The sequence below is a fragment of the Manacus candei genome, unplaced genomic scaffold (genome assembly GCF_025592945.1).
Source record: "Manacus candei isolate 608988 ecotype Guabito, Panama unplaced genomic scaffold, ASM2559294v1 h1tg000034l, whole genome shotgun sequence".
NCBI classification, from domain to species: Eukaryota; Metazoa; Chordata; class Aves; order Passeriformes; family Pipridae; genus Manacus; species Manacus candei.
This window is the reverse complement of record NW_026138082.1, coordinates 10270369-10282641: the sequence shown is the minus strand read 5'-3', so window position 1 is coordinate 10282641 and position 12273 is coordinate 10270369. Positions and strand designations below refer to the sequence as shown.

Sequence of the window (12273 nt, the reverse complement as noted above, 5' to 3'; positions counted from 1 at the left end):
CTTCTCCACATACTATGAAAATGGATAAAAAATATTTCTGCAAAATTCTTGGTGTAAGAAGAAGATTAATACTTAATTTTTTTCAGACAGGTCTCTGGCTGTTTTTGTGAAACTCTGCTTTGTAGGATTAAAACACAAAACCACTTTTGATACATTTTTAAGCTTTATATTAATTAGGTCCCATTAATTTGCCTAAATTCATAGGTTGACATTTTTGATTCAGTGTAACCCTCTGAGGCTCTTTGTTTAAGAAACATTTCTATAAAGCACTTCAGGTTATTCCAATAGATGATTAAGGGAAGCATCATGTTTTTCTAAAAAAATGTTATGATTGTTTCCTTTAGTATCCTGATCCACTCTGGAGAGAAATGCTTGATTGGAGACAAATGCCATTTGTTGTCCCTATGAAAAACTGGTCCAAATCCAAGTTAAAAACCTTCTGTAAAAGATAATTATAAATTCACACATACTCAGTGGCAGGCACTTGATAGCATATGGCAGCTAAATACGCCAAGGATTCTTCAGAGCATACGCCATCACTTAGCAGCTTCTAGTTGCCAAACTCCTTCTGCTTGTGATATCCCTCAGGGACCAAGCTCCTACCCATGCCCTGTGCAGGCCCTAAGCTGGTCTTTTCCTGCAGTTCTTCCTTTCCATAGGCAAGCAACATGCCAGCTGCAGGAGCTCAGCTTCTCCATGTCTTTTGTGATAAGGCTGCATCTTCCCTTGTGCAGTCTGTGCACATTACAAGTCCTGCACATTACAAGGGATCCACCTGCAGGTTTTACAGGCAGGTGTACCTAGCTGCCAAAAGCACACGTATATCAGAAATCAATGGATACATAATTTCTGTAATCATTTAATCATTCAAACTTAATCATCAAATTTAATCATTATTGATTACATCATTGTTGTTAATATAATGGAAAAAACCTATTTAATCAATAAAGTATCCTTTCATTAGTTTGTAAAGACCAAGGATTATATTACTCAAAACTTTTGGCCAAGAGCCAAAAATATTACACCTTACTGTGGCATTACTTTGTAACTAGAGCTATGAGTTCTGACATTAGCTGACTGACTTAAAATTTACAAAATAGGGAAGAATGCAATCTATGATTCTTACTTAAAGGAAAATTTACAGAATAGGGAAGGATGCAATCTATGATTCTTACTTAAAGAGATTTGCAGACTGACCATGTTGTTACTCTAGAGCTGTAAACTTCAAACCATATGGTTGGATCTTCATTCCTTTTGACTCTGCTTGAGCAAAAAGGAATTGTTTTCTGACAACATTATTGAGGAAGACAAATCCCTACGTAGGATACTGAGCACTACCGTCTAGGTGACATCAGCATTTAAACCCATGCCAGTGGAAAGATGGGATCAAAGAAATACATAAGTAGCTGTCAGGATGCAGGAAGGATTTACAGTTTTGTTAGAGCACTTTGACTCTTCTAAGGGCTAAAAAAAAAAGGCAAAACCACAAGCCAGGTACCAAACTCTAGATCGAGACACATTAAAATATTTGTTTTAATGCACAGTTGCTAATTCTCCATCCACTCATTTTTGCTCATGTGCTCACTATGGCATAAGTCAGGCATGGTTTTTCTGCATAGTTTGTTAAACATGCCAATTTGACAGGTTGCTTTTGGAAAAGGTTTCTGCTCTTGCTCTTTGGTTTAGCAGATGCTGGGTTGCAGTTCTGTACTCGCAGTATAAAGGATTAGGAAGACAAAAGTGTGTCCAGGAAAGAATATGGCAATTGTCCAGTGTAAGCCCAGCTGCATCCAATAGGCATTCCCATCGAGGACTGTCCCCCCTTCTGTTATCCATTTGTCAAATCAAATTGACATTATCTTCAGCTCGGAAAAATAAGTGGCCTAGTTCTGCATTTAAGGAATAGGATTAGCTACTACTGAAGATATGATTGAGAGGATGGAAGGAAGCAGGTAACAATGCAAAGCAGATCACTAAGATACAAAGGTTTGCAAAGACACAAGTTTGTACATTGTAAATTGCTCAGTGCAAAGGAAAATAATCACAACTCAAACTGTATGCCTTTCGAAACTTTACATTTCCAGCTGGCACAGCTAGCAGATATGTAAAGAAACACCAGTAAGTAGAAAGAAAACTCTGAGGGGAACTTTGGTGCTCTCCATCTGTCATGGGATAAATAGGTCTTATTGATATCTGTCACTTGATTTATACTAAACGCTTTCAAGCATTTCACATTTATAATTTTCAAATATAAGAATAATTAAATTATGATCTATGGGAATTTCCCAAATACAGGTTTTTTGTCCAACCAGCAGCACTCAGCTGTACCACAGATATTCAAAAAGTGAATAGAACATTTTCACTTTAAAATAATAGCTGCCTGAGTTTGGGGAGTCTAGGGGAGTGTGTGTGTGATCTGCATAATGCAAGAAGAAGAACGAAAAAGCTTTAGTGTTGGCTGTAGTTGTGTTTTTTCTGTTTCTAATACTGGGTCACAGAAGAGACAAAGGTTTTACAGCCCCGGTATAAAACAGCTCTTTATCTTTTCTCCACTAATTCTGTGGTGTCACATTTAACAAAACTAGGAAACTGGAGATAATATGGATGTTTGCAGATTAGATGTCAGGTAATAAATAACACTAATTTCGCATACCTACAAATGTAAAGGCACCTTATCACTGTTTAAATTTCTCAGTCTTTGTAATGCCTGCCAACATTTTAACCCAGGCAAATTACGGTATTGTTTTTGCTGTTTTTTCACTGGGATAAAATACACAGTCATAATATCCTTTTATCAGATTTCATGGTATAAAAGGGCTTTGGTGCTTAATTCAAGCTGCCTGTTGCTGAGACAATGTCAGAGTTTCTGTTTTGGAAGATGTATTTATCATATTTTTCAGTCATCTTCTTTTCTTTTCCCAGTGGTCTAAGTACCACTTGCCCAAGAAGATGCAGCTGTGACCCTGCCCAGTCAGTGCAATGCTACAGAGCTACAGAGATACCCAGAGAGATTCCTTTTACCACCAGGAGACTCTACATCAGCCACAGCAAAATTAAACAACTCCAGGTAGGAAAATTCAGCAAAAGTACTTTCTGTAGTGCACTGTATCTGAAAGTTGGGCTTCCCAGATGGTGGTGCCTTTCAAGTGAGGAATCTTATTCCATGTTCTAAAAACTGGTGAAATGCTGACAGATCTAGTTTTTTATTTTTACTTACTCTTTAAGAATATGTAAATATATTCCTGTAGTGTTTTCATTACCCTGCAATCTCCAAGCAGTAGTTCATGCTGTCACACTAATATTTTCTATGCAACTCAAAAAAATAGTAATTTACAACTAGGAGCCAAATGGTGACTTGTTTTATATATGGTCAAATAAACATTGACTTTCAGAGTAATTTTTAACCTGTAAATTGAAAGGTTTTATGTCATTAGAATAATTTCCCTAATGAGTGAAATGGAAATTCTTTTCCCCCTCTAGAGCTGCAAGTGTCAGGTACAACTTTAAGATTTAATTTATTTCTAACTGTGTTAATAAGTGGTGTTTTATCTGCTAAAAGAAAATTGTCTATCTTGCCTCCACGACAGAGGACTGTTTTAAAAAACTGTTTATAACAAATCCCAGTTCACAGCAATCCTAAGAGAAAAAAAAGTCATTAAAAATTACAAATTGATTAAAATGTTTCTATTAAAATAATAGTATATTAGATCCATTTTCAGGAGATCAACATTTTAAAATGTAAAACTATACTAGTATCACTTCAAAGACCATCCAGTTAGAGATTAAAACACCACTTTCTAGCAAAAAAAGAGCTGATAGTCTTTCAAATATGTCTTGATTTGTATTAGAAAGACTGGTGGTTTGTAACAGCATGGATAAATGTTTAAGTCTAAAAACAGCATGGTCACAAAGCTTAGCAAAGCATGCCAAATAAGTGGAAAATAGAAATTATAATAATACACATTAAGAAGTCTAACATCATTACAGAGTGAATGTCTGAAAATTAAGCCTCTTAGAGACTTACAGAAATCAACTGAGGAAAAGCAGAAAAATACTGCTTTTGAATTAATAGGAGAAAATATGTTGAATTGTCAAGGTTCACAATTGTTTCAATTTCCTTAAGATGGTTTTATAATTACATATGACTATGTTTTTGTACTCTTGAGCAATGCAGTTCATTCCTATGGGACTTCTCATTGTAAAGCTTTACAAGAGTAGCCTCCTAATCATGACCAAAACTGGACATGCAATTCTGATTTTGCTATACAGCTACATATACAAAAAACACAAAACTGCATTATAGAAGAAAAAATACAATTCTGACAACTTTATTTGCTGTTGAAAATATAAGATTATTAATGGAGTACATTTCCTTATTAAATTTAAACGTAATTGATGGAGAAACCTGCATCAATAGAGGTTCCATATCTATACTTTCTCCCTTACTGCATCCAATCTTGCAGTGCTCAGAAATTACTTTACAAGACAGAATAAAATTAATCAGAAGGATAAACTAAGGGCACCAGAAAAAAATGAAATCTGACTCCTCTTTCAGAGCTGTTTGGGCTTTAATTTTAACAGAAGTTAAATGCAGATAAAACTGCATAGCTAAGATAAAGAGATAAAACCCAAAACATGCAGGAGTTGGATTAATGAAGCTGGAAGGCATCTTTTAACAGTCATCTTTATAAGCTGATTTCATATACACAAGTATGTATTCAACTAGGATGACAGAAAAATAATTACTACCCAGAACCTGTACTGCAAAAAGACTTGTACTGCCCACCTTGTACTGCACTCAGATTCCTGGGAGATTATGCTGTAGAACATGCTTTGTGTTGGATTCTAGTTTCCTGCCAAAACCTTATAGCAGCAAGAGGTAAAGATATCCATGCATACTTCCTCTGGGGAATACATGCTGCAATGACAATACTGTTGATATACGGCAATGGCTGTATGATAAACTCAAAATTGCTTCAGCAAGCTCCATTGAGCACAATGAATATTAACAACCATCTACTCTCTGCAAAGATTTCTGCCACTGGTTGTATTAGCTCTCTATTTTATATAGACAATCCACCAGGCAGAAATAAAAGATGTGTTTGCTCAAAACCAGACACAGTATAGACTTAAACAACAAAATTCTAGAAATGTGACAAACCGCAAGCACCTATAGTTAGTTAACACCTCTATAGTTACCACTTATCTGTTTCTCATTCTAAATATATAGCTTTTCCATATATACTAGCAATTGTCAGAGCATCTAAAAGAAGTAACCAGTGAGGATATCTATAAATAGATGGTGTACTATCACATGAATTTATTTTTTTTTCTCTTTAAGTTTACTGACTTCAGGAGAATGTCTGTCCTTGAAGAGCTGGTCCTGTCATGCAGTGGCACAGAATCAATAGAAAACAACACGTTCAAAGCTCTGAACTCCTTGAAGTCCCTGGAACTCTGCAAAAATCAGCTAAAGCAAATACCCACCTTTCTCCCATCTGGCCTTGAAATTTTAAAACTCGCTGATAACTCCATCAACACTCTGCATGCGACTGATTTTGCAGGTTTGATGAAACTAAGGGTGCTCGATATTCGGAACAACTTGATTGCAACTCTGCCTCCAAGTGCATTTTCTTCCCTTTGCAATTTACAAAGTCTGATCCTGGATGGCAACAACATGGAATCCGTGTCTGCACCATTTAAGCTTCCTAGGCTGAAGTATCTAAGCATGGCTGATAATAAACTGAATTCATTCCCAACCAACTTCTTTGCATCTTTTCAAAATCTACAGTTTCTCAGTTTAAGTGGAAACTTTCTGACGAAAGTGCCTCTTGACCTACCTAGATCCCTGCTGTCACTGAACTTAGAGAAAAACCGACTTAAAATGGTGAGACTTCGAGACATGAAACATCTAGAAAACTTGTCTGAGTTCTTCCTGTCAGAAAATCGGCTAACATCAATAGATGGTGCCCAGCTTCTTCTTAACTTAACAACATTGGAGCTCTCTAAGAACCAGCTCCACACTATGCCATTCAAGCTGCCTGGCAGACTGCAGAAACTTGACTGCAGCAATAATCTGATTCAAAAGGTGACAGCCCAGGACTTCCAAGGACTACAAGACCTCAAGCACCTGTTTCTCGACAACAACGCTATGAGCATGTTCGAGGCGGGAGCTCTTCAACAGTGTGCACAGCTTTCAAATCTGGCGCTGGAACAGAATCTCCTCATTTCTATTCCGCTGAGGCAAGTGAATCTGAGTGCAGCTGGTTCCAAGGTGTCATCTCTCCTTCCTTGCATTATGAGAATAAAAGCCAAAAATTTGTATTCAGCCCCAGTCATGGTAGAAGTCTATCCACAGCATAAACCAACTGCCATAACTAGCACTAATTAGCACTCGTGTTAGCAGTCTTAGAATAGAAGTAGAGCTGTTTTCATTACATCTGTGGTCCCCAGTGAATCTGCTCATTTCACATCTCTTCCTGCCAGTGAGACCACTTTGTTTAATTAGCACATGAATAAGATGAACCTGCTAGGAGAATGCAGCAGAAGTTGTACTGTTACTTAGATTTATCTTCCGTACAAAAGAAAATTAATAGAGCATTTGATAAAAAGGAACTAGAGCAATTTTAAAGCTGATGTTTCCACCAATCCATGCTGAGTTTATTATTGTTAAAATATTAAGATTTCAGGAACTGAGTCTGGTCAAAAAGAATGTGCTCTTTCAGTGATAATAGCATTCCTAACTTCATTAAATTCACACATTACGAGGTATTTGGAATGCATATATAGTCTCCAGTTTAAGGCTATAAGCAAAATTCCAGTCAAAACAGCATAGAAGAAACATCCCTTGGGCACACTGTGTTCATTAATGCTCTGCTTAGAGGATGTCTCACATTCATCTAAGTGTGGTCGTGGCCATTATTAGAGACAGCATATGAAGCCAAAGGGAGGTTGCTCTGATATAAAGTGGCAATTTTATTATTACAAAAAGCTGTGCGATAAGATGGCATAAAAATAGCAAAGTAATTCCATTAACATCAACGTCTTTAACAAAACTGCACTGTAAAACTTTATTTTTATGGCTTGTGGACAGGTTTAACTAGCCCAAATAAATAATGCAGTAAAATTTCAATTCGTTTAGCATAAGGTCCTTTAGCATTTGAATCTATTTGGCAGCAGCTTTATAATCAGAAAGTGATTTAGTGGTGTATAAATATTTGATTTGACCTAGCTTGACAGAAATGTTTAATGCTTTCTAGTTACTTTAGGATTGTCTAATCCATCTTACTTTACAACCTTCGCAGTGAAGAGAATTAACAGGAAGGAGTTCTCTATTAGTCTTTAAACAGTACAACTTTTAAGAAGATATCAGAGGCTTTTATTTTCAATTCAACAATAAATACAGATTCCCAGGGAGGGCTGTAAACACATAAGAGGGGAAAAAATGACAAGATGTAAAATTTATGTACTTAATTTATTTGTCTGATGATGACCAGGTACGAACAGATATACAGAAATAAAAGTATTACTTTTGACAGCTACCTGAGAACTGTCACCACTGTAAAAGGTTAAAAAATATGGATAATATGATAAAGTGAATAGGTCCTAGCAGTTTTTTTTTGGCAGGAATGAGGTCAAAGAAAACTTCTTTTGTTTCTTTTTTGAGAAGAAAATAATCCACAAGTCCAAGTATTTTCAGGACTTTTAGAGAAGAGTCTGTACTTTCTAAAATCTTGCAGGGAGTGGTGCAAGTGTGGGGAAGAGTCTGATGATGTGCCCTAAAGTGGTAGTAGCACAAGGCGGCTGCCACAGTCAGCTCCTGAGTGAGCACAGCTCATCTTCTAGCAGAGGGGTCAGTCATCATGTACTCCAGTGACATTATTTTCTCGAGATCTACATAACCTCAAGTCAAATAACATGGGCACAAATAACATGGCCTAAGTCTAACATTAGTACAATAGGACTCTTAACAGGCTTAAAGACTTGCTGGTCAGGCTTTGGACTGCAATCAGTCTGGATAAACATCTTGAGTGATTTCCCACTGCCCTTGACACTAGTGGCACTCTGGGTGCCCCAGAGTACCCTTCTGACATTATAGTGTCATATTGAGCAAATATAGTCATTGCCTGTGGTTAGGTTTCAAAACAGATTTACTGCAGGCACAAGCATTTGGTAAGATCAAATTTTGTGGAGTGAATCACCATATCGACATGTGAAATTCTCATCTCCACTGCAAATATTGCAAAATACAGATCTGCACTACTCTTGAAATAGTACCACTGAATGTGTCAGATTTTCATAAATTTGGGAACCATTTTTCAGCTTAAGAGGTTAAACTCAGCTTCACAAAAAACAGTTGGTGAGGGTCACAATTACCCTCTTAGTCATTTTCAAAGGTATCTCATATTATTACATTGAGAGAAACTATCACATGAACCTATACCAGTTGTGGTATACTGCTGTTTCTATTATAAATAGGTCTTGGTAGTATTATTTATAATTTCCCTGAGAGTTTCAGTCAATAAGTTTCCTTAAAATCTCTAACTATGACTTTTAATTTCATCACCTTGAATACTACCATACGAAAGTGATTTTTAAGATACTTTCAAATAAATTGTATAAAGATATTCCATACCAATTAAGTGGTTTTTCTGTTAAGCACTTGTCACTAACTATAGCAGAAGAAACTTAGGTCATAAATGAGCAAGACTTTTGAAATAATAGTCTTATCATAAAAAATTGTAATATGTATGAAAATAAGAATTATACTAACCTGTCTAGTATCTTGTCCAGAGATTATCAGCTTTTTTTTTCTTTTAAATGTAACTAGTTCTAATTCTCCGAAGTACAATTTAAAAAGACCATCAAGAAGCACTTGTATTTTCCCTGTTGCAGATTTATTAACAGGATGTCATCAGATGGACCACTGCTGTGATGATTAATGTTTGAGTCTTATGGGAGCAGGAGAACAAAACAGAAGAAAAATTCTAGTTCTTTATGAATAAAAAGAGCTTTTTAAACAAATCATATATAGGAGCACTTGAAAGAGCAGCGTTGCCATGATTCTCTAAACTTTTGATCTTTCATGGTGCTATAATTTGGTCATTGGCATGCTTATGGCATTGAAGAGTACAAAATGCATTTTTAAGCTTGACACTCAAACATAATTTTCTTCATAGTATAGCACAGCAAGGCTGCTGTTTAGTTCAGCTGCACAAGCACAGTCAGTACAGGTCAGAACTGCAGTAATTTGGGAAAAGAGTTCAAGGGTACACAGGCAGTATACTTATAACTTATAAAACCAAACAAAACCTACAAACAAATAAATAAACAAACAAAACCCCCCAAATACTCACAATTCAACATGACCATCTTTTTTTGCAGAAGATTGCATTTTTTAGTGATAGTTTTATTTTAGTACATCAGATGTGCCTGGAAAAGTAACCATCAGCAAATACCCCTTACAGAAACAGAAACAATATGACAAACATAACATCTTTGTGTTGTTTTATTTTTATTCAGACTTCCAGACACCCTTGCCAGATTGGATCTAAAAGGAAATGGCATAGAGGATGTTGGAGAACAAGAGCTGAAGGACTTGAAACAGCTTCAGGTTTTAAATTTACGGAATAACAAGATATCTGCCTTGGATCGCAAAGTCTTGGAGTATTTACCTCGTCTTCGTCATCTGTATTTAGATGGAAACCCTTGGAACTGCACCTGTGACCTTCTCAGAACCAGAAGAGCGCTGGTGGCCAAAGGAACGGATGTCCAGGGAGGGCAGTGTGCAGCGCCAGCAGAGAGCCGAGGAGAAAGTTGGATGTCTTCCAAAAAGATTCTGCAGCAGTGTGAAGGCAATCCATCTTCCACAGAAACAGATAAAGAGGATAGAAAGAAAATGAAACCCAATGAGGCCTCCAGCATTGGAGTAAACACGGACGATGATTACTATGATTATGAATTAGATTAACCCCATGGTTTATCTGTACTGAATCTTGAAGCTGTCTAGAGCTGCCCGCTGCCACCAGTGTCTCTACTGGCAAGCAGCCTTCTCATCTGTCATTAGTTTTCCTCTTTTATTTGTACTATAAGAGGTAATAACTGGTGAGAGAAGGTCTGTAGTAAGGATGCCATTGTGAACTGCATATTGTAAAAAAAAATTATTTGTTTATCTATGCCATTAGTATACTATGTAGGTTGAGGGAAGTAAGAATACAAATACTATCTCTTAGAAAAGCAGCCTGTAACTCTGTATGGACCTTTTTATAGTAGAACATTCTTATAATTCTTATAATTGCATAAAACCCCCACAAATAAAATCTTGCAATACCACAAGATGCTATTACTGGGAGTCTGGTATTCAACACATTTAAACTCATGGGTTTGCAGTTTCAGATGGAGAGTTACACTGATGTGAAAAATTTCTCAAGATTGTTCAGAAATTCTTGCTTTTGAGAAACTGATTTCAGTTTTTCTGTAACATTTGCCTCATTTATTTGAGACTATTTTAAATGACGTTAGACAAAATTAGTTGAGCTCCAGGCAAAGCACAAAATCTTCATCACAGCAAATGAAATAAACAAAGAATCAGTGTCCTGGTTAATAAGATTTAATATTAGTTCCAAAGTTTATTAGTAGTGAGGACTGAAAACTGTGGGGTAAAGTTGACCTTATTCAATTGTTGTAAACAAAAGAAGAAAGATTCTCAGGAAATAGATCTCTACCTCTGGCAAATATTAGGATAAGATCAAGTGAGGTGAATTTTTGCAAGAGTTTATTTTGGTATCTGAATAGCTAATTGGTTACAATATAGCTTAAGATGCTGTGTGTTCACTTTTGGGTTAGGTGTATTTAATGTGCAAATACACACTGCAAGTATCCCCCTTCACTGGCAGGAACTTTCCAGACTTTTGCACACACACAAAAAGAAATTACTTAATGGTATATGCATTAACTCTGATGCATGCACAAATTTTATCAAGGAGTTCCCAAAGCGTGTGAAAATTAAACAAAACTCGATTACTGAGTCCACTAAAAGAAGTGACTTACAAACAGTAACCTAAAGGGTTTCCTGGCAGTTCATGATTTCAGGTGATAACTGAGGAGTAATTACAGCAGCAAATTACTTTTCAAAGCAAACAGTTTCTATTATATTTTATCTTCTGTTGGCGTTCAGTAACTGAGCAATCACTCACCTTCAGAGAGGCTGATTCGTCAGGTGTTAGAGCACAGCTATTTATGTTACCTATGCAAATGCAACTGACACTTCGGTTTCTTTAGCTATGCAACTGGACACATTAAGCTATGCAACAGGAACAGAAAGACCTAAGCTCATTTTTCTTTACATTTACATACCATCAGGCCCTACATAGGGATCTGGACAGGCTGGACCAATGGGCCAAGGCCAGCTGTATGATATTGAACAAGACAAAGTGCCAGGTCCTGCCCTTGGATCACAACACCACCATGCTGGGGGAAGAGTGGCTGGAAAACTGACCAGTGGGAAAGGACCTGGGGGTGCTAGTCAACAGCTGGCTAAATATGAGCCAAGAGTGTGCCCAGGTGGCCAAGAAGGCCAATGGCATCCAGGCTTATATTCAAAATAGTGTGGTCAGCAGGAGCAGGGCAGTGATTCTTCCCCTGTTGTTGGCACTGGTGAGGCCGCACCTTGAGTCCTCTGTCCAGTTCTGGGCCCCTCACTACACAAAAGATGTTGAGGTGCTGGAGCTGGTCCAGACAAGGGCAACAAAGCTGGTGAAGTGTCTAGAGAGTAAGTCATATGAGGAGCAGCTGAGGGAGCTGGGGCAGCTTAGCCTAGAGGAGGCTCAGGGGGGACCTTACCCTGTACAAATACTTGAAGCAAGGTTGAAGAAGGTTGGGGTTGGTTACTTTTCCCAGGGAAACAAGTGACAGGACCAGAGGAAATGGCCTCAAGTGGTGCATGGGCAGGTTTAAATTGGATATTAGGAAAAATTTCTGCATGGAAGGCACTGTCAAGCATTGGAACAATTTCCCAGGGAAGTCGTGGAATCACCACCCCTGAAAGTGCTCAAAAGACATGGATGTGGCACTTAAGGATATGGTTTAGTGGTGAACTTGGCAGTGCTGGGTTAACAGTTGGAGTTGATGATCTTAGAGGCCTTTTCCAACGTCAATGATTCTATGATTATACGGTCAGTCACCCACATTTTTGGTAGCTAAGCATTCAGATATTTATGGAATAGCACAAGCCTTTCTTGTGGTTTGACTGTGTCATTTTTGCTGGCTAATGCT

General features: G+C 37.3%; 1 protein-coding gene across 1 annotated transcript; it reads left to right on the top strand.

Annotated features, from left to right (window-relative positions):
* Nucleotides 1–1938: 1938 nt before the first annotated feature.
* LOC127473107 (nephrocan-like) lies at nucleotides 1939–11684 on the top strand. The gene is made up of 4 exons (XM_051792328.1): nucleotides 1939–1952; nucleotides 2923–3067; nucleotides 5342–6243; nucleotides 9523–11684. Exons 1-4 carry the CDS (start codon nucleotides 1939–1941, stop codon nucleotides 9968–9970), a joined length of 1509 nt encoding a protein of 502 aa, XP_051648288.1. The 3' UTR covers nucleotides 9971–11684.
* Nucleotides 11685–12273: the final 589 nt, after the last annotated feature.